Below are 26,846 nucleotides of genomic sequence, written 5' to 3' on the forward strand. Positions count from 1 at the left end.
AGATTTTTTTTTTTTTTAATTACACACCTTCGATGTAAAAACTAAGGATTGGTTAGATAAAAACCATATATACTACAGATAAAATTTTATTAGAAACCACGATAGATACAGGTGGTGTGGAATTTTCAACTGTTTGTTACATAGCATGGACATTTTATTTTACATATCAGAACATAAAGTCATTTTACTACTATTAACTGTCTCTGGCTGCATTTCAATAACAAGCATAAAGCTGTTCCGTGGTGAATTACTGGATGCCTGCTCTGTCTTCTCCCTTCTGCTGTCCAATTACACCAATCCCACACTTTATCCAGATGTGCACTTGACTCTTTTTGGGATATTTTACCTGTTTCACAACTATGGCCAATAATAATAATGCCCTTTTCAAGAAGTAGTCACTGCTTCTTTTTTTAACTTTTTTTTTTTTTTTTAAACTTTATGTCGCTCAGTACAATATTTATGCATCTAAGGCAGTTTTGGAAGCAGCTCCTACAAGAATTGGCCCAGCAGCTTTCTGTCAAGGCAGTACAGATGAGCCCTGAACCTGTAAGCAATCCAGGTTTTAAGACTGAGGCTGAGGACACAGGCAGCAATGCTCACAGCCAAGATTCATTGCTCCAGGAGCCACGGGAGCTGTGCAGGCACTGCGTGCAGCCCTGTGGCACACTGTGAGCTATGAAAATAGTACCTGGTATGGCCACTGCAGGGCTGATTGTAAAATGCTGAGTGAGCGCATATGTGTCTAAAATTTGGGTATATGCTAATCTGGTCATCCAGGCCCCTTTTATAGTCAATGGAGAGAGACTGGGCAGATTAAAATGGGATGAATCATTCTGCAGTGCTGATATTTTCCACTCGCAGAGGAATCTAGCTCAGGCAGACTAGATTTCTCATTTCTAAATGGCTAAAGTTAAATTAGGAGGATCCCACTCCTACTTGACCTTTATAAAAACATTTAGATAGCATTAAACAGCATGCTGCTTACAAACCACAGCTGAACTGAGCAGAGATCCTCAGCCAGCACACCCCTGGGGCATGCTTTGGCTGCATTAAGGAATGGAAGGGTGGTGGTTTTCGTCTTGCTCTTCTCATTGCAAAATGCCTAACCCGGTTTTTGAATCCGAACCCAGAGAGAGCTCATGGGCAAAGCGCAGGTGGGACCAGATGCGGAACCCAAGCCCCAAGGCAGGTCTGCATTTCCCATCTGGTTGGTTGTTTGTCTATTTGCTTTACAAACCAGAAACAGTAAACTGAAGGCATCATTAAAAAGAAGCAACCTGTACAGCACTAAAATCAATCAAATATGCTCACTGTGCCCAGGCTCTACTTACTACAGATTTCACTTCTCAAGAATGCAGAGAACTTCACGTGCACGAAGGCTTTTCCAGCTCCAGCTCTGACCTGGTGGCTGCATCATAACAGCGAGTAGCAGCCTAAGTCCAGAAAAACGCGGTCCAGTTCAAATCAGATTAAAGCAAAAATTAGCAAGTGAGGAAAACTTGGCTACACACGAGTTCTGTTTTCCATTGATGTATTCTAATCCATACCTCAAAGGCTGTTTTTCTTTAAGGTAGATGTCCAAATTTAATACTGGCATGAGCAAGATTAGTTCCACCGAGTCCAGCAGCACTGGTGCCAGCAGTGAGTTTGGACTTCACTCTAAATAGAACAAATATTTGTATCAGTTTGCTGAGTATATGAGTAATACGAGTATTTGCCAAAATTTAAACAAGCTAAACTTGAGTCATGCCAGAAACCCCACCGTTCAGTTTGGTATCGTTGGCAGCTCCCAGGCTCAGGAGAGGCCTAAGTCTGGAAGAGCTTGGGTGTTTTTGGCAAACGATAATTTTTTTTTTTTCTCTCTCTCCACATTTTGGAAAATTTGTGCCTCTCTGTATTAATTTATGATGTCATTAAATAATTCTTTTTGCAGCTTGTATAGAAGGAATGTTTCTTTTGAAGATGAGAACTCCCCTGAGGACGGTTATAGTGAAAAATTCCAGCAGGAGGAAAAAACCTCCTCCCCCCTTGGCCACTTGCATTTCTGTAGTACTGCTGGAGCAGCAAAAAATTTACAATATTTTAATTTAAGGTTCTGCTCCAAGGAGGTGCCACGCACTTGCCTGTGACAAGAGGCAGCCCAAATTCAATGTGAAGCGAGGGCTTTCATTGCTTTGATAGTTGGTTGTAACAGAAGTCATGAGCCAACAACTTGCTGCTGGGGAGAATAAAGTTTTGACCTATTTCCTTTCTACAAAGTACAGGTTCAATATTAAAAATGAAAGAGCAGAAAATGTTGGGAGCGGTACAACAAAAGCAAAAAAGCCTTTTCCGACACAAATTCAAAACAAAAACAATATCATGTGTGAAACTGCTGCCCAGGTGGTGCCCATCACAGAGCTCCCTCCCTAAGGAAAAGCCTTCAGGCAGCCTGTGTTGCCTCTGGGTGGTACAGAGCAGCCTGTGTTGTGTTTAAATTGAGGTGAAGTTTAAAATTAAACTTGGGTTTGGGCTTCATGGCCCAGCTGAGAGCTGTCTGGGCAGTGATGCAGCCTAGTGAGGCCTAGTGTGGCCTAGTGAAGCCTAGTGATGTCAAGTAAGGCCAAGCAAGCCTAGCGAGGCCTTGCAAAGCCTAGCGAGGCCGAATGAGGCCTAGTGAGGGCAGGCACCTGTCTGTCAGTGAGCCCCTGCTGTAATGGCAGCCAGAAAGCATCCCTGACTGACAGTTTCTGGGACTGAGCCGCAGCAGTCATGGTGGGTTTGAAGTAACAAGCTTTCAATAATAAAAAGATAGCATAAACCTCCAGATCTTCATACAGATGCAGCCCCCCTAGGGGCACACACAAAGCCACCTCCTCAGTGCCAGCAGGGCTGGGTAGCAGCCACTCCCTGACCGCTGCCACTGCCAGCTGTTCTTCACAGCACAGAGTTTAGAGAAATGCTCCCAGGAGTCCCAGTATCCCTGAGGTATGCCATTAGCAGCCAGCATGGGGCTTGGACACATTGCTTCTTTCCATCTGCATGACCTGGGCAGTGGCCTGGGGCCTCACAGTACTTGCAATGCTAATTATTCCCATGCGGGTGGAACAGTCTCCTCCAAACCATCAACTCTCCCAGCCCATGGTACACTGCAGGCTGTGTCCGTCAGGAGTTGAGGAGTTGACCACAGGTCCCTTTAGCCACGGGGTGCTGTAAGTACCAGGCATAGGTAGAGAAGGCGCAGCTGCAGCTCCTCAGGTTCTCTTCCAGAAGAACTGCACTCCAAAAGAGAGATTTCAGCTCAGGCATCTGGTGGTAGTAAGCCCTGAGGCTTTGGGATCCAAGCCCTTTCTGCTCAGCCACCACATCCTTTGCACAGTGTGCACCAAAGCACAGCCCCAAGCCTAAGTCTGACCTAAAAAGAGCTTAAAAGAGGAAATGAAAGGGTATATAAATTAGTGCAAAGTGCTGATAATGCTAACTCAATTAAAATCAGGCTTATTTTATGTTAATTATAAACTTGTTCAAGCAAAAGAAAAGTAAAACACACTGAAAGGAACATGTGAGGAATAGCTAGAACAGGTCAAAAGAGTCTAGTTCCACAGACAAATAGTAGAGGGTAAGAGGCCTGAACAAGTATCCTGCAAGTGCCAACAAACTTTCATCTGGTTTTCTTTCTGTTGCCGTTTTCCTTAGTTTTCAGCAAATACAAATTTTTGGCCTTCAGCCGTGCTTTGTTACAGTTTTGATGAATATTTTCAGTGGGGCTGTACTTACAAGCTGGAGGACGTGCCTTTTCTTAAAGAGTATTTCATCGAATGACCATTTTTGTCAGCACTATCTACTTGGATAAGAATGATTTTAACAGTTTTGAAAGACGAAACTTGATAAATTCAGCTTCTAGTTGGGAGGTTTGCACTGACAGCAGGAAATCAGGCCAAATTTGTCCAATGCCTCGGACGCTGCCAGCAGGAATGGACGCATCCTTTGATAAATATTTACTGAAGAACAACATGTGCAGGGAACAGTATGTGCAAAACTACTGTCTTTCCTTAACAGTCTCTGTCTTACATAAGGCTGACAACAATGTATTTTGGAGTTCAACATTCAGTAGAGAGCTGTAAAGGAATATTCTCAGATTTTCCTGCCAGAATCATAAGGCTTAGTCCTGTTTCTGTTGAAGTCAGTAGGAAAACTTTTATAGATTTCAGCATGGCAAGACCAGGCCTCTGATCTTCTTTTCAAGGCTTTCAGCCTTGGCTTTGCTGCGCACAGGTTAGGTCTGAGGCAGAGAGGAGTTGTGTTTGATGGATGACGCAGACACACTCTGCAAATCGTGGTTTAGTCATGCCCAGTGCGTCTGAGAGCTACTGAGGGAACAATAACATTTTAAATTTAACATATTATATTATATTTAATATTAGTTGTGTATCTCATAAATAGATGAATAGTTCATAAGAAGAATAAGTCTTAAACCACTGATTATCCACACTAAATCCAAGCACTCATTTTAGCCTGAAACTTTAGAGCATATTTCCCCAGACATGAGGAATCAATCACAAGACATCCTGGAAAGGTGATGAACTTGCTTTGTGCTGCAGAGGTAATGGGAAACAGTCAGCATGCACGCAATGGATACCTTGACTGAAAGCAAAGGTGACTGCTACCAAGCGACTGTGTGCAGGACAAACTGGAAGTGGGAAAGGTAATCAATTAAATTTAAAGTGAAGAATAAAAGTAACCACATTGTCTTATCCGATGAGACATCTTTGGGTAATGATTTAGCCTTAAGCTTACTTACAAGAATGCAAAAAATGATCAAAATGAGAAAAATATCAAAGATTTTAGCCATATTAAAGTTCTGTTTTAAATGAATCAACATTCTCCCTTCCCATCCTTCTACAGACACAATCAGTTGAATGCTTAGATAGTTCCCCCCTCCCTCAGGCTTTCCCATCATTTATCATTACGAAACAAAGTAGACAGGTTAGAGGCAGGAAAAACTTCCACTGGGATTTCTGTCGAGCGTCACAGAAAAAGACTGCGTTTACACAGTGCTAGAAGTGAGCACATGGCTGTCACACAGGCTTTTGAATGGATGTCCCTTAGTATTTCTACATTTCTTCATTCGGAACATGCAAGGAGAGATGGGGTTTAACTCTCTGTGTAAATGTTGCCTAAGCACTTCAAAGGTGGGAGGTGTTAATGCAAGCAGACTGCATGGGTGTGCATGGAAAAGCAAAAGGGCAAATCTCAGCCTTCAACAAAGACTGCACATATAGAGAGAGGCAAGTGAGCGCCCCTGTGGATCGTCTGACCATTTGCCCCAGTGTGACACAGGTGGGAAGAAGCAGGGTTGGCTACAGGATGGCACTGATGGAGGAACGTGTGGTGCATGCTGTGTTTCCTGTTCCCAAGATGGTGCACAAGGAAGAGCTGGTCCTGCAAGCTGCGCAATTAACTCAAAAGATTTCAAAAATAGCTTTAAATGGTTGTCTAAGAATTCCAGTGAAGTTCAAGATTTCCAGTCCTAATATACTCAGCAATGATTCAGCTTACAGCCATTAGTAAACTACTTAATTTTTGCTTTGTGTCTGTCATGCACAAAATGAAAATAATCTTTACTCACCTCTGCAAAGCACTTAATCAGATCGCCTGAAAATCAATATTCATACTCAAGACAGAAAAGAATGGAAGCAGGAAGTCAACAGCAAGGAAATAAACACAAGGAAATGGTGAACTTGAAAATGATGGGGAGGAGAGAGAGAAGGAGAAAATGGTAACTAGAAAATAAAAATATTCTTCTTGACAAAGAGCAGAAGCAACTGGCAGCATGCAAACAAGCCTTCTGAGGAACTGAGTTTTGATGTGGAACACATGCACTTTTCTTTAATTTCAAAATGACAGGGTATTCTCCTACCACATACATTGCATGCCCCACTCTGAAAGCCTAATGCAGTAATAATTCTTCACTTGGCTGTAATGCTGTGCTCAGATGTTTCTTTGGAAATATTTTCTTTTTTGTTGTTTCTTAGTGCAGTCTGAGACTCTCTGTTTGGCAGTGGTTTTCCACAGCCCAGCTTCTTTTGTGTCTTTCCCAGTTTTCCTTTCCACAGATACTGCAACGCATCAATTTGATGAATCATGCTTTCTTCTAATAAAATATTATCTTAATCCAGTGCCAAAGGCCAGATTTCTATGATAGAGATTCAGAATGAGTAATAATTACAGCAAAAAAGAACTTCTGCTGCGCATTTTCTTTTCCTCTGTTTTTGAGGGTGAAAGGCTTCCCAAGTCCCATTATTTTCATATAAGAGGTACCTTTTCAGCTTGAGCCCATTAGCTCAGCAGGGCAACAGATTGATTGCCTTCGGCCATTGCTCCTGGGCTCCATTGCTGCTGGCCAGTGTTCTCTAAGTGCTCAGCTTCTTTACAGAGCTGCATGGTTGAGCCCAGCTTTCTGGCAACCCCCTTGAAGAGCTTGGGTTTAAGTCTGTGATTACTGGCTGTGAGTATCCATTACCCAAATATCTTCAGTAAAGGGATACAAGTCAGTAGGCAGTTGAGTAGGGCTTTGGCTATAAAAGTTGTTACAACTTACCAACAGGGATACAAGAGAAGATTTGCTTCCTGCAACCCACCATGTCAAGGAGCCAAACAAAACTCATTTGTTCTGGTTTTGTACAGATGACCTGGTTGTCTGTGCAAAAAGCTTTGCATATCTCACTGCCTAAATAGGCAAGATCTGAAGATCTTCAGGGTATCAGCAGTGGATTTCATGTGCTGGTGCAACGCCTCACACAGAGGAACCGCTGGGAACTACCAATATAAAGTGATAATAATGGCTGTCTGCACATTTCATTTCATAGGATGCATTCCTTTTTGCAGCATTACTGAAAATCACTAAAATATAAATGAAATAAGAACCATTCTTTTACTTACTGCTAATGGCAGCCAGTCATACTACCCTTGCTAGCTACATATAATGACATGCAAGAAATATTTTAAAATACACTGTGGCAAAATACTACACTATAAATGAGACTTCTGGAGATGTTACCTAAATTAGTCTTGCCTTTGTGATATTTAATCATAATAATAAAAGTTAGAGCGCTTTTGCCCTTCCATCAGAAACTGCTCTTACTTGTTTTGCTAGCCCCACTCTCTACTGGCAGTGTGGTGTCGTGGTGTATAATTTCATAGACACAAAGACACTTCACTACCATAGCTCTCATTATTAAACAATATATTTTAATTGTCACCACCTTTCTCATATAGACATGGGCCAAATCTATCCTTATTGGCTTCAACTCAGCTCCACAAGGGATGGATTTGGCTCAATATATATAAAAATACAGCAAGTCAAGTCATAAAAAGAAATGTTTGGGTTTCTTTTTTTATAGCAGCCAATGCTTTTTGCCATAAGAACACACATGCCTGGCCAGTAAAATCCCATGATAAAGGACTAAAGCGTTTAAGACTTCATATGCAGAATAGTCCGTGGTGTTTAATTACAATAGCAAAAGATGCCGTGTTATAAAAGCATTTCTTACCTGGAGAAGGGATCCATGCTCTCCAATGAAGCTTAATTACCCAAAGCATGCTGAGTTTTTCCCTCCTGGCAATAACCTCTAACACCAATAACTCTGCTGTTTCTTTTGACATCTGAATAGCTGAATATTGTTAATTTTTGTTCTAATTTCCTTATTTGGATTATAGCCTTCCACACTTTTACTTCCGAGGAAAGATTTGAACATTATAAGAGCTTCATTCCTGGGACATTCCTCTTTCTTTCTCCCACTTTTCCCTGCAGAATTTCATGCTCTCAGCCCTGTTCTGGCACTCCTGCTTCCCCATCTCTTTACGCCTTCCCAGCATACTTGGCTCCAGATGTAGATTTATGCATTTCCCCTCTTGCAACTCTTTCCAACTACACTAGGAAGGTTTCAGCTTCATCATGGACCCAGAATATCCAAATTTCTGCAGCAAGAATTTGCTTAGAAGCATTAAAGAAAACTCCTTGCCTGCCTGTAAGTCTGAAGCACTCTGAAGTCCTTTGTTTTACAGCTCTCACAAACAAACGTGCACAGGGCAATAACGCTCTGTACTGAGCAGTGGAGCTTATAAGGAGTCATGTTTTTCTTTTGCAAAAAAACCCCACATCCAACTGATATTGTTTTGGGGAAACTGAGTCTTCATTATTTATTAAGTCATATTAGATTTATAGCTCAGATTTGTGCCCAACTTTTATTAATTCATAAGGAGGAGACTATTTTTATATAGAAAACCTGCTTTCTTCAGGGCGGGACGGAACCTCTCCCTTGGAAAACGCTGTGATATTGAGCCATGATTTAGAATCATCACCTGTATTATCCTCCTCATCCTCACGCCTGCATCCTCAGCTTTTGATGAAGTCAATTTCCTGAGTGCACGTGAAAGCCTGTGGCTGCAGCCTGGAACAATCCTGCCTCAGTGCTTCCCTTGTGTTGTTGATCCTTTAATTTCCTCCAGCCGACTCCTGCAGGGGACTCGCTCGAAGTTTTATGCTACTCTTTTGGACTAATCATTTACGACTGACTTAAAAAAAAATAAAAAATCACTCACATACAGCTACTGCTAGATAGAGGGGTCACTAATTGGGATGTACTGCTAGCCAATTGGCAACAGAGGTTTAACAGCAGTTCCCAGGAACCTAAAAATTGTGCCCAAAGCTTTATAACCAGACCAGTTATTTAGAATTTTATTCAGAAATTATGGTTGCAATCTATAAAATACCTCTGCAGTGCAAGTTTTCACACCTTTAAAAGCAAGGCTAGCAGAAAGTCATATAAAACCGATTAATAGAAGAAATCATAATATCAAGAGAAAGATCTCCTATTCTGCCTAGCTATGGGAGTTACACACAGGGTTCTCATCTGTGTGAAATCCTGTGTTAAAAACAGAAAATCTAAGAGTACTTGGAATTACGGATCTGAAAGAAAAATTAGAGGTTTAAAAGTCTGTGCCTTAGGCTAAGGACAGAACAGGAAACGAGACAAAATGCAGAAGGACCGTGCGTTCATTTATCCAAGGTTATCGATGTTAATGCACAGCAAAATGGAGATCAAAACAGTAACTTTACTGTATGTGAAAAGCAATATTCATTAAACATTTCTTTTGTGAAATGTTATTAAATTCCAGCTTAAAGTTGAGAATTTGATGCTCATCTCTCGGACATCGCTTTTACTTTTTTTTTTTAATAATGTTATCTACACTGTCACGGATGCTGTTGTTTTAAACATGCTCTGTGTAACTAGAGCATCTTCTGTGAGGTATCCAGGCAAGGACAACCATGACAGCAGTGATCCAGGAGTAAATACACAGACATGAATGGTCAACTTTACTTCTTGTTTTTGTGTCTGCATACATTACAGGTGAGTTGAAGGACAGATTTATATCATTTCGATGCATTATAAACACCAAGTTCCTTAATTCAAGTGAAAGCAAAGTCACACTATGTTTTGGAGAACAGAACTGGGTTCTGTTGCTATTTCTGGCTGCATTTGGCTCAGGTTCACTTATGCAGTGTGGCAGGAGCTGGTAATTCAACCCTTTCACGTACTCTTGATAAAAATTCAAGATTCAATTAAAAAATTATCCTGGCGTACTAAGTCAAATGCGTTTCAAACTACTCTAGGAAACAGAAAGAAGGAGATAGAAAGTCTGAAGTGGCCATTTAAATGAATGGTTATGTATGGCAGAAACAGAAAAATCTCGAGCAGCAGCCGATTTATACGCTGCTAATTCCTTCCTTAGACGATCAGACTTAGGCTGGTCTGATTTCAGCAGGAAAATCTCTGCATAGAGATCAACACTGGTCTCAAGCATAAGATCCTAATTATTTGAAAGGCATTTGTTTTCATAGCTTTTTTTTTTTATGTGTCCAAGTCGATGGCATTTTAATGCCTTATTAAATGGTTGTTTTACAGCAGCCCGTCTGTTCAGTCTCTGTGCCCATGTCTGTACTCTGTGCTGCAAGATTTCACCTTTCATGCTGGCCAAAAAATATTTTCCAAATTCCCTATAAAAGTTTTCGATATTTCCTAAGACAAATAGAGTGGGCTTTTTTTACATACTCCAAAATGTCATTGATACGGTAGATATGATATGTGCAGCTCTGCAGTTACGGCGTGCTTGCAAAAAGGTAAAGGTTTGTGTTCATTACAGAGATATCCTCGGCTAGCTCGGGCCCAGCTTTATGGGATTTTTTTCTAATTACATAAACAAATGCTAATGTTTTCATTTCTGTTTTTCTTTAATTCAGTTTAAATCCCAGCAATACAAAATATGTGAACATTCCCCTACTGTGTTTTTAGCCCAGACATTGCCACGTGGGGTCTCTAAAAGCACAAGAAGTAAAAAAATGAACCAATTCAAAACCTACCTGAAATAAAATGAAATTGAGGGGAATTTTTTGTATCAAATTACATCAAGCATAGGCGAGGTGAACAAACATTCAAATGTGAAAAAGAAGGCAAATTTTAAAATGGTCTATTTACTAGCATGCTGACAACAGTTCCTGCAAAATATTCCTGTTAAACACATGGTGAAACCCTTTGCTTTGTTGAAGGCAAATGGCAGAACCCCTGCTGACTTCAGTGGGGCCAGAATTTGTAACCAGGTAGCTCTTTCCCACCACTCACAAGAAAGATTGTACCACCTCTCCGCTTACCCCGGAGTATCTTTATGGAGTTAGCATGTAATAACAAAATCCTTTACTTATCTGTCTCATTAGTCCTGATGAATCTGTGGTAGAGATCAGCAAAATCTTTCAAGATAAAGAATAATCTGAATTGCCTGCTTTCCGTTTTTGAGGGTTCTGTAGCAGTAAGCAATAACGAACAGACGATGGGAGCAGCCAGACCTACAAAAGAAATAGTATTTTAAGAGTACTGTACCTAAGGGGAAAAAAAGGTTTGCTTTTTTGTACATAAAGAGCTCTATTCATTAAAAGAAGTTTTTACAAATGTGGTTATTTCAAATAGTCAAAAAGTGTGAAATACACTTAAAATGAGTAACATTTGTGGGCTTTCCTATGGTTTAAATATGTGCCATACTAATAAAGCTCTCCTCACACCTCTTCCTCAATCATGGTCTTCGGCCTCATTCTGCATGGTGCTTTGCTGCGAGGGAGCTCAGCACTTTGCTGGAGCGGAGCACTGGCTGTTTAAGTCCCTGCTCTGCAAAGAGGAGAGGAGCTCACCGGGATCCAGAAGAAATCACCCATCCCTGACATCCAGCATGGCACGTACCACAGTGCCCAGCACTGAGCCCATCAAGAGCGCCAAGACACTGAAGAGCTAAGCAGGCACAATAAGGCTGAAATGAGAACGGAGGTGGAGGCACACAAACCTGAAACCCTGCAGCCCCCACCGGGTCAATTGTTAAAGCACCGATTGCCTTCTGGAAGCAGAATCCAAGCACATCCAAGCACAGCCAGACCAGACACCCCAACACCCGCACAAATAACAGCCGAGCCTACTGCATAACAGCAGAGCCTTGCTTTTGCAGGAAGCCTTCCCATGTCCCATCAGTTTTCTTGTCCTTCCCACTCTTGGTTTTAAAGTGGACCTGGCACTTACACTGTATACAAAGCGTGTATCAACTGCTGGCACGTGGAACAAAACTGCTTCACGTGTCATTAAACGTTTCCTCTGCTGATACTGGTCAGTGTTGTTGGACAACTCATAGTAACTTCACAGTGCTACTGATTTAGATTCAAGCTCATTCAGCTGAGGTTTAACAAAGTGATGAAAATCTTTACAGAACAGATTTTCCAGTATGCAATTCCTCCTGCTGTGTGAAGAAAGCTTTAAATAGCTTTGCAATGAAACAACCACATTAAAATAAGATTATTCAGAAGTACTCTTTTTTTGCTTTTGTCCTCTCTGTTCTCAGCTCCCTATGATGTCCAACACTTCAGATAGCTGTTTTTAAAAGAAATGCTCTCAAAACCATGACCTTATTTGCCTCTCCTTCCAGATCCCTGCTATCACGCTCTGTTGCTGCACATCAAGGAACTGAGTGAAACACAACGTGACAGCTCTATGATGGTCCAAGTACGAAAAACATGACATGCTTTGGAAAGTACTGCTTTAGATACAATAACTTTAAAACTGAACGCGTTCGCAATAGCACAAAAAAACAAAAAAAAGCAAGGAAATAATCAGACTGTTACTTAGTTCACACACAGAGACCCAAGAAACTACCACAATATTGTACAGATAGTTAGACATAAAAAGACGTGTCAGTCAGTATCTATGTTTTACTAAGGCACAGATCTTCTTTGCTTCTCTACAACCAGAGAGGAGAATTTAATGTCAAAATTCCTTATTGAACACTAACAAATTAAGCCCAAAGCACCCAAAACGTTCAGCAGGAGGAAGTCACGAACAATAAAGCCATGCTTATCTACTAAAATGCCCACAGCTCAGCCCCAAAGGAGGGGAGGACACCTTTGCCCCCAGCCCAACGTCTGTCCCAGAGAAGACAGACGTCCATCAGGGCAGTGTCTGCTGGACCCCTGTTGCCTGCTGAGGCTCTGTCCAAGCAGTATAACCTTTTTCAAAGAGACGGCAGTGAAAATGTTCTATAGGTTTAACCACTATCAGATGTTCTTTGAGTGGAATATTAATTTCTCTCCTGAGAACACAAACGTTTTGTTGTAATAAGCCACCATCCTCTCAAGCCCTTTGATTTGCTCTGTCAATGCTGCCCCCATCACAGCATCTGTGTCCAGCCTGGAAGGTGTCTGAAATGTGGGAGGCAGGAGCGGAAGCAGGAACATGGCTTTTTTCAAAGACTGAAGATGTTAAATCACACCATACTGGCCAGTGAAATGGTTTCCTTCTCACCAAATGCATGCAGTGGTTTTACAGCATTAATAAAGCCACAAATAAGCTGTCTGAAATAGCAGTAGCAGTAATCTGTAAGAAAACCCCAAGCCTTTACCTGGCTGCCACTGTCTGGGGAGCTGGCTGGGGCTGTCCTGCCTCCATTTGCTTTTTGTCTGTGCAAGCCATTCCCTGGTTGACTGCGGACTCATAATGAGTTACTTCTGCCTGCAATGATTCACTTGCCTTGAGGTTTGATTCCAGGTTGATGACTTTCAGCACATTACAGACCATTTGCCACCACATCAGGTCCTGTCTGAGTGTTTTCTTTCATACTGAGATATCATCTAGAGATAATGCAGAACAGGCATGCTGCACAATACCTGCTCCCCATCTTCTATGGCTCACAGGTGTGGAGCCAAAACACATCTTTTCAAACCACAGTAGGTCCAAGTCCTGCTCTGGAGGCTGCTCCCTCATCTGTTGCTGTTATTGGCTTTGCAAGCTCTGGTCAGGCCACCATTTGACTTTAATCAGAACTCAAGTGAGGTCCAAAAATTGTTGAAAGCTCACTTATCCCATCCCCATTCATTTCCTTGATGCCCAGTAGCACTTCTTTCTGCTTTGCTTTCGCTGAACAGCAAGGTGCGGGGTAATGGGCTGCTTTCCCTCAGCATCAATCTGTGGTAGACCACTGCGTGCAGGCTGTGTATTTATTGGATCCAGAGAACTGATTTTTAGCTGGAAAAAACTTTCAGGGAATCTAAAAAGTATGCCAAAGCCTTGACCGTGGCACAGTCATGCCTTTATCCCTGCTAACAGCAGCACTAATGGCAGCAGAGACTCCAGCCTCAGCGGTCCCAGCAGAGCAGGGGGGTCCGGCGTGGACCAGTGTAACTTGCAGTCAGTTCAGCATTTCAGTGTATTAGCATGGGAGATGATTAAGCTCTTCCTCAGACTTGCAAGGGCATGAGCAGCTAACACTTCTGCAAAGGCCTCTAAAATGAGATTTCCTCTGCCCTGCCACAAGGAACTGCAGTACCAGGAAAATCTGTGCAATGTGCAGACACTGCGCTTCACCTGGGCCACATAATTACAGAAAATTTCTGGAGATTTAATTTATAAGGCAGCATTTCCAGCAGATTTAAAACTCTGTTACTAAGCATAATGAAATCCAAGTCCCTCCTTAGCTTATCCATCATTTTAGCCACATTTCTTGCTCTGAAGTAGAGCTCTAATTTTCAAAATCAATTTTACCAATGTTGGGATGTGTCATGTCTCCCAGCAGTCACTGTCTCTGCTTGCAACCAGTTTATCCTTTTTCAGTCTGCCTAGTCCAATAACTTCAGTTTGAGAAAGGGTGCTTTATTCCATTCATTTCACAGATCCTCATATACATTCAAAAAGTAAACTGACCAAATCTAGAGAAAAGCTATGAGCTTTATCCTCATTCCTTTGGAGCTCAGCACTTTCAGCTTCATGTCTTCACATTTCCTGAACTGATTGAAGAACCTTCCCTAGACATTTCTGAGGCTCTGTCCTGGCCAGCCTCAGAAAGCTTTTATGGCCAATTTTTTCATAAGTCTAATATTTAACTGAACGACTTCCTTTAATTTTTCCACAGCTGCCAATTTTCCTTGTTTTACAAACCAAGATTATCACTTTTCCTAATTGTACAGTAAGGCCAGGGATCAGATTAGGATCGCCCCTTTTCATCGCTCATTTTATAAAGAGTACTTGAGTTACAGGATTTGGCTGCAAGGAATCCCAGTTTCTGTCCATCTTTCCAGTCGTTCAGTGGGGCTGGGATTTGAATAGACCATATGTGCTTCTTATGAAGCCCATAGCTCGAAAGTAGGTGGTGTTCTATTTTTTGAGCTGATTTATTGGTAAATTTCAAGTTACAAGTATATTTTCCTCCTAATTTCCTATCTCACCGAGATCATCAGCTCACAGTCTTTTTTGTTAAGCTAGATTTCAAAGGTGACCTAAAATTCTTTGATTTCATTCCAAAATTGATATTTTAGCTTATATCTTCCTAAGTACTGGGCAGCTAGCTCCAGGCTAGCCAAAATTGTTCCACTAAAATTTCCAAGCGATGGCAAGCAGTTTGTTGGACAAGACAGGGATCTTGTCAATTCATTTTTGGAGGTTTCCATGCAGCCTTACCATCTGCCCAGGGAATTTTGTAGACGGCCCGCACTTCTGAAGAGGACTTCCAGACATTTCAGATTCTTGTTGTAAATGTATTCACCCATCTTTGATTTCTGCAAGTCCTGCATAAAACAAGGTACTTGGGCAGGGGAAAAAAGAAAAGAGAAGCACCAATGTTTCAGATACTGGTGTTTAAAAACGTTGTCTGGATGTTCTGAATTAATATGGTGTTAGAAGCTGCCAAATGGCTGCATGCCAAGACTCAACCTAAGGTGTATTTTTATGGCAAAGCTATAAACCCACAAAATAAGTGCTTTATAATGGAAATTCTGACACACTTTTAGTATTAAGAGCAGAAATATACTGGTTGTGGCAAGTAAGTATTTGACAGCTTTGGTACTCCCTTGTCAGCTGTTCTGCCTTAGCAAGTCCAGTTTGATGGTGGGATTCCTCCTTTATCTCGTTGTGTTCCAGCCACATGATTCTGGGGCCAATGGGCTGAGCTACGTTCATTCTGGACCTCTCAGTACCTTCTTCTGGGTGATTACAGTGAAAAGCAACAGTTGGGATTCAAGAAGTACTGACATCTGCTGCATTTTGGAGCTCATGGCACTGACCTGACTCCATGCAGAGAGTGGCTTTCATCAGCCAAGGGATGGGAGGTTTCCTCTGACATCGTTCCTTTGGAGTGGCACTTGTCACCTGGTGACAAATTCCTGTGGCTGGGAAGAAGGCTGAGCACAAGGGCATTGCTTTCTACTTGAAACTGGCAGGCAGAAACCATCTTGGGATGCTCGTTGATATTAGAGCTATGAACTAACCCATGCACAGTGGGAGAACAGAGCCACCTCAAGTGATATCGAGGATAATCCACCACTTGAAACATCACACAAATACATGCAATCTAACAAGAGACTGTTTAAAATTGCTACCCAAACACTACACAGCAGCTCTGCATCTGATCTGCCTGTATTGCATACGCTAAACCTGAGATTTCCAAATACAGGTAGGGGGATTATGGATACCTTTTCCATTCCACACTTCTTGATTTGCAGAAATAGTCTTTGGGAAAACCACGAAAAAAATGAGTCAACCTCTGACTGTCAGAACAGAGTTTGAGACACCCACCCACAAACTCATGTACATATTGAACTTATTTCATACTTCATACACAAGTTGGAGAGAAAAAATTGCAACTTAAAGTGAAAGAAATCTAAACAGCTGACAAAGAAACAATGATGGATTAAGCTTTTCAAGTAGTATGCAAGCTCTGTGTCAGAAAAGTAAGTTTTCCTACTCTTAACGCATAGATTAACTGCAGCAGCAAATAATAATGCAGAAAACTGTTTCTTTTAAATAAAGATCGAGAGGAAATGAAAACCAAATTACACATTACTTTTAAAAGAATCTGTCTGAAGATGAAATAAAACATTTGTGCCTATGAACCAAGATTCATACCCTTACTTCCAACATCTTCCATTAACGCCCGTAGGAAATTTAACACAATTAATTTAATGTTCTAAGGGGTATGCTGAATGGAGGGAAGCAGAGCCTGGGGCATACTAACTGGCTGCAGTCTTTGAAGGAAGCTAACAGCTTAAAGACATAAGTAAATTTTACTTGTATCTTGAGGATATTATTCATAAATTTACATTAGCTTAGTTTGGTAGATTCTAAGGGCGTTTATGGAAGGCCTAGAAATCAAAGCCTTAAACAAGAGCATTGTTTTGTTTCAAATCACAAGCCGCTTGCTCGTCCAATTTGGAAACTTCTGTGGTACTCCACAGAACTTCCTGTAAAAACAAAATTCTGCATAATGGTTTCAGACGGGACTGAACACTATTGATCAAAACACAAAACTGCATACAAGTCAAGAATCAGAGCTGCTAGCAAGACAGAGGATGAACAAATCTTATGAGTACATCTGGACACATCAATAATTATGCAATTAGAGTTTTAAAGGGCTGCAAATTCAGAAGAAAGTAAGGCATCACTTAAAAAACTTGTGTTTTTCATGCTGGATGAATTGATAGTTAGCTGAATGCCTGCAATCTGTGACAAGGAAGAAATACCTTGGTGGTTTTGTGCTCTAGCGTTTATCTCTGGAATTACATCTGATACAAGAAACACTGGCTTCAATCTGAATTAAAAGATCATTCAAAAAGTATGTTGCATGTATACTTGCAGTATGTTTTAAGATACTGCTTTAAAATGTGATACAGAGCTCTACTGCTGCTGATCTATTAAGTCTACCTAGTCTACCTTTCATGTCTGCATATTTACACCACTACTCTACATGTCATTCAGGTTTATTATTTTAGTGGCTTGTTTTTTGTTGGTAGATAGATGGATAGATAAAGCACTGCTGTATTTTCAATGGTTTGGTAATGAAGGTTCCCTTCAGGCAAACTTCTGTCATCCAGCAGCATTACAAGCTCCTGCCTTCAGATCTCTTCTGAACTAGCGGTACCTGTCATATTTTGGGCTTTTTTTTTTCAGTAACCTTTTTGGATGCTCCAAGTATATACACACACATGGTTAAGTGTTAATATTCATTTCTGCAATAAAAAGTCAGCTCTGATGCAACTTCACAAGCTGAAGGAAAATATCAATGTGTGGGGAAAGAGCCTTTGGCACGACAGTTTATTTTTCTTGCTGTGAAGATCAGAATTTTCTTTATGATTAGTCTCATATGTTTCATACTGGTTACTCAGGATATTTTTCTATTTAATGCAAATTAATGTTTATGCTGGTTTAACACCTTTATTTAGAGGCCATGGGAAGGGAGCCTCAGTGTGGGTACGTGCCCAACTGTGCCTTGGGATTGAGGACACAGAAGATACGGTCAGCAGCCCTTGTTGCTTCCTGGACCTGCTCTGCATATCCACATCACACACAGTGCTTCCTTTGGACAAGCCTTCCTCCTTTTATTAGCTATTCTCTGCTTTTCTGAGTTAGAAAATCAATGGAAATTTGATTAAAATATTTGGTTTTGGTATAAAACAAAGATAACCTGGGAAAAGTACTTCAGGCAGAACTCTCACAACTGAAAGAATTTAAAGGTTTTCTCAGTTTTACTTTCTTTGGAAGAAATAGAAACTAAGAGGCCCTTTTATTGGTACAATGATGCAGAGGAACCTGGAGGGTCTAAGCATCTCCTTCTGACATGACTTAAGTCAACAAGCTTTTCTTAAAGAGTATTAACTATTAGATTTGAAGAAAGGCATACAGCTTTCAGCAATGAGACAAACACCTTAACAGTTCAGTAGACCTCTACCAGCCAGGGCAGAAGAAAAGCTAGAATATTTCCACGATGGTATGGGAGAAGGATGTGGAAAGTTGGAAGGTCATTGGAAAAAAATATTTGCCACAGGAACTCTGCTTTGGAGTCAGCAGGGAAAAACTGAGGGATGCAAGCCACGAGCATGAATGCAACCCCAAGCAGGGAGTTACTGCTCTTGCAAAACTGCTGCCTCTCCACATCTGCAGTGAGAATTTTGGGGGTTCCCCAGAATGGCCACCCTACACCACTGCACAAGACCCATGTGCCTGGGCATTGTACTGATGCAGAGAACTGTTCCAGCGTAAATCTGTCCTGTGTCGTCAGTCTGGAGGGAATAGCAGAGATCCTAAAATCACTCAAAGGCAAATCTGCTTCTTTAGCCCTGTCTAGACTGTGAGAAGATGGGTTCTGCCCTGCCCTGCCAGGGCTGGAGGGGATGTGGTCAGCTGGTACGTCTGGTCATGTGTGTGGTTGGAACGCGCTAAACTGAGATCGTTTTGCAGAACCAGTGTTTGCTGAAAATATTACTCTAACCCTTGCTGGGCAGACAACATCATCCTGCCAAATACAAAAAAATGAGGTTTTGTTAAGCTACTTGTTATGAGCTGCCCAAACCTTGACTGCAGCTGAATGAAGAAAGCCCAGCATTCCCACGACGAACACATGGCTTAACCAGAATATGGGAGGTCCTTTCCTCTGAGAAGATGACAAGCCTAGGAATAATTGTTAAAATAAATACTTGAAAACTTGGCTCTCTCTCTTCACCTACACAGAAAGGAACAGCTAAATCCATAAGCCAAAGTTTTTGAGTAACTTTTAAGAAGTATTTCTCCTTTGAAACAGTTAGAAGCATACTTTGATCTTTGCGTATGAAATAGTCCAACTTTCAGAATAATCACAGTCAACATCCAGTCTCATTTCGACGTATAATTTGTGGCTTTAACATTTACAATGTTATTTTGAGGAAACGTAAAAAATATAATTCATTTGGTATGGTTTGAAGTCACAGATGGTACAAACTGAAGATAAGATATTCAAATTTTCTATATCTTACAGAATTTTAAGTTGTACCTATGGGACAAAATTTCTTTCTTCACAAGGTTCCAGTGTTCCCACACTGAACTCCAGTTGATTTCAGGATGATTTGATTTCTACCTCCCATTAGAAGACAGAAATTGTCTAAAAGTAAATTCTGGCTCTTATTAAGAACTATTATGCTTTCCAAGTAATACTATCCTTTAAGTATATATAATATAAACCACTGTAGTAAAGGAATATTTATATGAGTTATTTCCATACAAAAAAAAAAGGATCAAGAGCACACAACTTCTTATACTGCTACTGAACTACATGTACAGGCCTGTCTGAAACGCCAAAGCTTGAGATAAAGACTGGGACACACCACAGTTGAGACTATTGGAGCATAGATAAATGGAAAACTAAGATAAAGGAAGACATTCATTGTGTCCAGTGCAAAGCACAGCATAAATATAGAACAAAACATAAAAGGTTATATCAACAGAAAATTTACCTAATGTAACACACAGTTTTATATTTAATAATACTTAAAATGCATAGACTCAAACTTCTTAATGGGAGTACCTATCATCTCTTTTTTGTGATTGTTTACATGAAGCTGGACAAACTGTATTATCTTTAGTTGCCTTAGAAATAACACCTGTAATGTTTTGACAGTATAAGCCATGCAATACTGCTCATGCAAAGGAGGACTAAACTAGAGGTTGGCAGGAGCTCTGTTCAGAATAGCTTTAATGCACGTTCCCCAAAAGAAAAGGGGTGTGTGCTCCCTAGATGGTAAAATACAACACGTCTTCATATACCAACCAGTATAGAACCCAACCAAGACAGTTTTGAAATAAACAAATGCAGAGGACTCCATCTTCAGGGCCCAGAAAGAAAAATGGCTGACGTTCCCCAGAATTTCCACTTCCAGAGAGTGAGTTTTCACGAGAGGCACCAACAAAATTAAAAATAGGTGGCAAAGACAGAACTGATTAAATGCTTACAAAAAGTAACATCCACTATCTCCACTCCTTTGCAACAGACATCCCCATCTGGAATTTATTTTTAGGATGCTCATTCCTTCTCGCAGGTTCAGTGCTACCCGTTTCACACCATTTAACTATTGAAAGCTCTTGAAATTCCGGACCGGAGCAGCCAGAGCCCAGTGTATTTCAGAGTGATGTAGCTAATGTGTCAGACTTGTAAAATAGCTCTTAGTGGTAGACCTCCATTTAGAGAAAGACGGAAACTAGCTTTAAATACTTAAGGCTTTAATATCTAGTCCATTACGCTGCAGCAAGGTCTTGTAAAGAGTCAATTATGGGATACTTCTGATTTGATCCACATGCAAGGGAAATCCGCTTCTTTGCCTTTAAAGCTCTGTAGTAAGTGTCCTGTTTAAATAATTAGTGACACTTTTTCTTTGATCAAATTGATTCACATTGTTATTCTTTTATGTTAATTTAAAGCTTAATCCACGTAAAATCCAAGACAGATCTTAATCCGTCACTCAGAGAGCTTTTACCAAAGGGCACTATCGTGAGATTGTCCAGAAAACACCACACGTTAAAGACAGTGGTGAGCTAACTTGTAATGTGGGGGCTTTTCCCCCCTTCTGGAAATCTGTGAATCACCAACTAAGTTGATACTAGTAGCTCAGGTAAACAGTAGTCAATTCCGAAACAATTCTGTCTGGAGACACAAAGCTAGCAGCTACTATGGGACAAATTCTATTCTCCTGCATATTTAATGACTAAGCCAAAATCTCAGCATTTCCTTCCATTAGAAGTGTGTTTAATCGTGGAAAATTTTCTAAAGTAAACTGCAGTTACTTTTAACTTATATTCTTCCTACTAAGTTTTCTACTCAGAGCTTAGTTGCCCAGGTTACAGGGAAGTTAACAGCAACAAAGTTGAAAGGGATTGCAGGCCAGACAGAGCAGCAGAGGTTGAGGTGCTCAGCCAGTAGAGTAGGTAGAAGAAAATGTTCCCTCAATATTTATAATTTCTTGTCCATGCTCTTCTCTTTGGTATGAGTAAGACTCTGGTAATAAAGTTACCTATACAAGTAGATAAATATTTAAATGTTGTCCAAGCTCATAAATTCAACAGGCCATGCAGACTCGACTTGCTGTACGCGTGCACAAAAAATTGCATTAGTAACTCTACAGTGAAGTATAAATAAGCTGCAACGTTAACTGAACATGAACTGATCGTTTCTGGATAGAAGAGTTAGACATTAGGATAACGTTTGGGATATTTGCATGGTTCCTAATGATAATTTTTTAAAATAAAATGCTTTTAGAGAGCAGTAGTGCCCTTCAATGACAAAGTAGGCACAGGAACTACTCTGTTGAAATACTGCTGTATGTTTCTTCTAAAGGCTTAATGAAGCAGTCAAATGCTTTCCCAAAATGTTACTGCATCACTACAAAAGACATAAGTTAATATTTCACAAAGATTTAAAAATATTTAAGGAAAACAAGATGACCATTTTGTTTAATTTTGTGACAAAATCCTCAAGTCAATTTTTTTTCTATATAATAAGGAATGTAATTACTGTAAAATTTCCACTTGAGCATGAAGAGCTGGGTCTTGAGGACCTCTGCTGTTCAGACTGTGCACTGTACAACTCTGTTCAGATCACCATCTGTGCTCCGTAGTAAAAGGATTTCGCCTCTTCAGCATTACTGTAGCTGTGCATGTCACCATCACACTGAAATCTGAGCAATCTCTTCAACGCAGTGCGATAACCTCAGCACTTGTGGGAGGATCTCTCACTTATCCACCATTTATAAAGTCACACAAACAATTTCCAATCCATATGCCTAAAAACGTACACAGACGATGAAAATGAAATACTTTCCTTTCACCTTTTCAGATAGAGCAGAATAAGAGGAATCTCACAAATAACACTGGAGAAGATACAATCTGATCTGGCCTACACTGAGAAAGCAAACTGAAGGTGAAATCTTTACAGAGTTCCTTCCATAGAGGAATATTCTCCATCTTCAAGGAATAGCAAATCAAAACATGTAACACTCAAAAGCTTGAACAAGAGCAACATTGCCTGCAGTGCGAATGGGTGACAGAACGGCACGAGCACTGACTGTGACCCGGCCACTTCAATCCATAGATGCAACCAGCCACAAACTCCTCTTATGTACAAGGGAGGAATACTGAAGTTAGGGTTACAAATGCAAGTGAGAAAAAGAATGCACTGTCACTATAGAGGCGCTTTTGGGGGAGCACGAGAAAGGCAAGCATTTCATTCTGCCCCTTGGGTTTTGCACACCTAAGCATTGCGTGTGCAGAGCTCTAGCAGAATCCACTGACTTCCACGTGCTACGTGCATATAAAAGCTGCTGAAATATATTGCAATATCAAGCGGCTAATTAGCATATATTAAGGAATAGGTTTCTTGATTTTTCTGTAAAAGCCAGGCAGTGACGGTGCTCCAGAAGCACTGTCTGCCTTCCAAGCATCAGATGGAGGAAGCCCAGCCCAGAGCGCAGGCACTGCGCTGGCTCCGGCCGCCGTGTCCTGCCCTCAACAAGTATTCTCCTTTTAGAGGTACTAAATCTTGGCAACATCCATCGCAGTTCCCACTTAAGCTGAAGTAAGTACATGTACAGAAGGGCTCTGTCAACATATCTGAGTGGAAAGATGTTTGGATTAGCTAAGAAAACCTATTCCAAATCTCAGATAATAAAATGTCCACCTAAATCCTAATTGCAACTTTCATCTTGTGTCTTAGACTTCGCCACCAGCTGATGTGCCGATACAGATCAAGTGTTTAGTTTGATAAATGCGGCTTACCGAGGGCTTGGTATTGCTGACTGACAGAGTAGCTGAATAGGATCCAGGCTTCTAAAGGTGATTATCTGCCTAAAGAAGGAAGAAGATGAGCACAGGACAACCTTGTTTGTCATTTTGCGCACTTAATCAGACAAAGCTCATAATACCAAGAGCTTCTCTATACTATCAAAAATAAAACAAAAGAAGCTTTAAATAAATTACACTACCATTTTACAGAAGGGAAATCCATATGCATGCACTGAGAATTATCTTTGGGTCACTATTTTCCAGCACTTGTAACAGGAACACGACATCTTGTTGAAGAGTGTTTCTTTACTTAGAGCACTGAGTTTGGAGCACTGCGCAGTACACATAAAGCAGCATTCATATTTTAAATTGTGTCCAGGCAGAAATTTACTAGATAGCAAGACCTGTCTTGTTAGCTTAGTTTGTTACCTAACACATAGAAATATAACATCCTTCCAAAGCAGGTATCAGGCTGTCAGGGCTAAAGCACAAATGCCACTTGGCGTGCAGAGATAACACCAGAGCTATTGAGGCACTGCTTTGTCTTTGTGTCACTACATGAAATGGGTAAAGCAAATGTTATGGGACACAGAGGAATATTTCTCTCTTATGGGTTTAATTTCACAAAGCATTATTTTTAAAGAAGGCCAGTGAACGCTGTCCTTTACACCTTAATTTCAGGCCTATTGTTTTATATGAGAAAGAAAAGAACAAATAGTTTTCGTGAGTCATTTTGATTTCTCTTCCCTCCCAAAGGGAAAATCTGAGAAGAATTATCCCTGGTTCTGCCTTAGGGTTAATGTAGCATCTACCTCTATGTCACAAACTTTTGTTATGTTAAACACTGTTCTATTTAATCTGCATTTTTTTTACTAACAGCTTGAATTAAATTGATTTAGTGCTGCTACAAATACGAATCAATTACTAAGAGCAGACAATCAGAATATGTCCAAATAAAAAGCTACTCTGCCATTTAATTGAGAAATAAAAATAAAAACAAAACCTCAAGCCTAAAGAAGCAATAATGATGCCTAAGTAACATTGCATTCAGCTTCAAAAACAATGGAGGAAAAGATCTCAGCAGAAATACAGAAAAAAAATAATCAGAAGAACACATTCAGAATTGCCAATATCTTGTTATCATTACTAGTATTTCATCTTAGCAGCAACTGAATCCCTGTTTTGTATTGAGAGGTCTCAGTCTTCACCCATATCTCCCATATAGCAATTATCAAAGCTGGCTGTGGTCATAAAACAAATTTCCTAAGTAAAGGCCGTTTTGCTCAGCCTTCACCAGTGATGTGAGTGCAGCCTTGCAAGGGCCAGCACTGACACTCAAAATGGTGCTTTTTTGGTTGTTCAATGGTATCAGAATTAAAAGTATGTTAATTCACTTTTTGAAATTTATTTATTATTGGCAGCATTATTCATTACTATTAATTTCACAGCTAAAGCTTTTGATTATCAGTTCTGTCGATTAGAGCAATTTCCAAGTGTCTTGTAATCACACCTAATTCTACATGTAGATCATTACAAGGATAAAGCTGTTATACTTGTAATGGTATTTGTCCTGCTTTGAACATTACCAAACTGTTTTATCTAATCCTTTAGGAAATACCATAATGAGGCTCATCTAATGGCTCCTATTAGTTAGGAAGGCAAACTAAAAGATTTAGCTCCTCAGTCTGTCTCTAAATCTTCTAAGTGAAAGATGATTTACAGTTAAGCTATGAAAAATGTGACCGCTCTCAAGTCTGGAAAGTCTCAATCTGATTTCAACAAACTTAAATCACGAGAGAAGATTGCGTCTCGCTAACTATGGATTTGCTTACCTAAGGAACCAGCATCTGGTGAAACATTCATTAAGTTATAAAAGGTTTATAGGCTTGCCCAAGCTTCTATTGGGAAAAAAAATTGTTAGATTTTTACTGAAAACTCTTGTCTGAAAGGTTATGTTTATAGTTTGTATACGATACCTGAAAAGCTTTTTGGAAGAGGTACAGAAAATCTCATATTATAAAAGCAAATAAAATATAAGTAATTATTGTGAGGAAAAAAAAAAAAAGTAGCACGATCTCAGTAATTTAATACAAATATTAATGGAAACTAGTAGAAAATTGAGGTTATTTTTGCTGTGGTGAAGATAAACACCCATCCTTTTTGAATTACTTGATCTCCAAAGCAACAAAAGAGAACAGTAGTGACATTACAGAAGCCATAAGACGTTTACGAAGGCAACACGGTATTTTGCTTAGAACTAAAAAGTAAATATTTAACAGGTAATAACTTCAGAGCTTGCAAATGATGAGGTGAGAAGGGGAACGGAGCCTGTGTAATCAAATTAAAATACGGGTTTATTTGCACCAGGCTTTTGAAGGATGCTGCTTGCCTTCTCCATAGGTGGAGCATATCACAGCCCAATAGCAGCTCCACTCCTCTCCCTCAGGGCTGGAGAAGGCTGACACCAAAACATTGCAGCAAATCCAAAACAACCGGCACCTGACTGTGACCAAAGGCACAGGTCACAGCTTGTGACAGCACAGACCTGGGCTTCATTTCAAGCCTCATGGGCCAAAATTCCTATGATACTGCTGTACAATAGTAGATCAGCAGCACAGTATTAGAGAACTGTACAGATTATAACAGTATCCCAATAACAAAACTGTCTTTTCAGAGCCATGTCCTCTCATTCCTTTCTCTCCCCTAGGCCCTATTGACTTCACCACCCCAAGCAGATGAAGCAGAACATAGCAGAATGGTGGAAGGTCCCTCTTCACACTTCTATCCACAAAACAAAGAAATTGATTGTCGAGACCTAACAAATACTGAATGTCAATATCTGACAAATGGCTTAAGCAAAATATGCAGTTGCAAATAAAACTACTTCTACTTTCATTACATTTCTTGTGAGTCCTCCAGAAATGTAGTAAAAAGTACATACTGGACCTCACAATTAAGGATGAGCTGACAAAGAATTTGGGTTTTGATCAGGAGCTGTGATGACAAATACATGAGCGAGGTAACAGCTGCTGTCCAAAGATGCCATTATTCCAAGTATCAGCATACTAGTGTTGGCAGTTCAGCTCTTGTTCCCAAAAAATAGGCTTCAACTATAAACATTTAAATAAAAGAGCTGTGGGATTACACAAACTACATCTCTGTTAATTTGGTTTTGATCCTAAGAACCATTCCTAATTAGAGTGTCAAAGAGAACTATTTCCTTGCAAAAATATTCTTCTCTCTTAAAAAGAGAGTTCTGTAGATTAAATGGGCATTTTATTACAGGTTTGATGGGCAGACGATAATCACCTCGCTATGTAAGCAAGTCAGCTGTAGCTGAAATAAAGGAGAAGGAAAGGGCTAGGAGGAAAATCAGAATCTCAGAAGAAAAATTTGAAAATTTGGAACACAGGTGACTGTGCAACCAATACATTTCTCTGTCAAAACAGTGTTTGTAATTGCCACGAGCTCATCGTTCATCACATTCAAATGAAAATTAAAGATTAACACATGCAAGTTTAGTGCCATCAGTGAATACATCTATTTTACATTCCTCCCCAAAAACATTCCAACAGAAATCTGGGAAAGAAAATGCTTTCATGAACGGGTTCCAAGGGCTGAGCTTTGTGCCGTGCTGAGTGCTTTTCAGCGAGCAGCAATATAAGCACACCTGCTGGAATGTTATGCTGCAGTTAATGTTTACCTGGGGAA

The 26,846-nt window shown here is 40.3% G+C and overlaps 1 protein-coding gene across 8 annotated transcripts in view; it reads right to left on the reverse strand.

The window, feature by feature from the left end:
• Positions 1–12: 12 nt before the first annotated feature.
• Positions 13–26,846, reverse strand: part of BRIP1 (BRCA1 interacting helicase 1) — a 104,091-nt gene continuing 77,257 nt past the window's right edge. For 3 of the 8 annotated variants that reach the window (XR_008208069.1, XR_008208065.1, XR_008208066.1), the window contains exons 25-26: positions 3,200–10,882; positions 13–1,659 (exon numbers count right to left, since the gene is read on the reverse strand). Coding sequence is in view for 2 of the 8 variants with exons in the window: in XM_052688664.1 (XP_052544624.1) it covers positions 10,790–10,882 (93 nt within the window). In the remaining 6 variants the exon portion in view is untranslated. Of the gene's footprint in view, positions 1,660–2,634; positions 10,883–14,971; positions 15,145–26,846 lie in introns of those variants that run through there. The other 5 variants (XR_008208067.1, XR_008208068.1, XR_008208070.1 and 2 more) reach the window with 5 other exon arrangements.

The sequence above is a fragment of the Tympanuchus pallidicinctus genome, unplaced genomic scaffold (genome assembly GCF_026119805.1).
Source record: "Tympanuchus pallidicinctus isolate F22 unplaced genomic scaffold, pur_lepc_1.0 scaffold24, whole genome shotgun sequence".
NCBI lineage: Eukaryota > Metazoa > Chordata > Aves > Galliformes > Phasianidae > Tympanuchus > Tympanuchus pallidicinctus.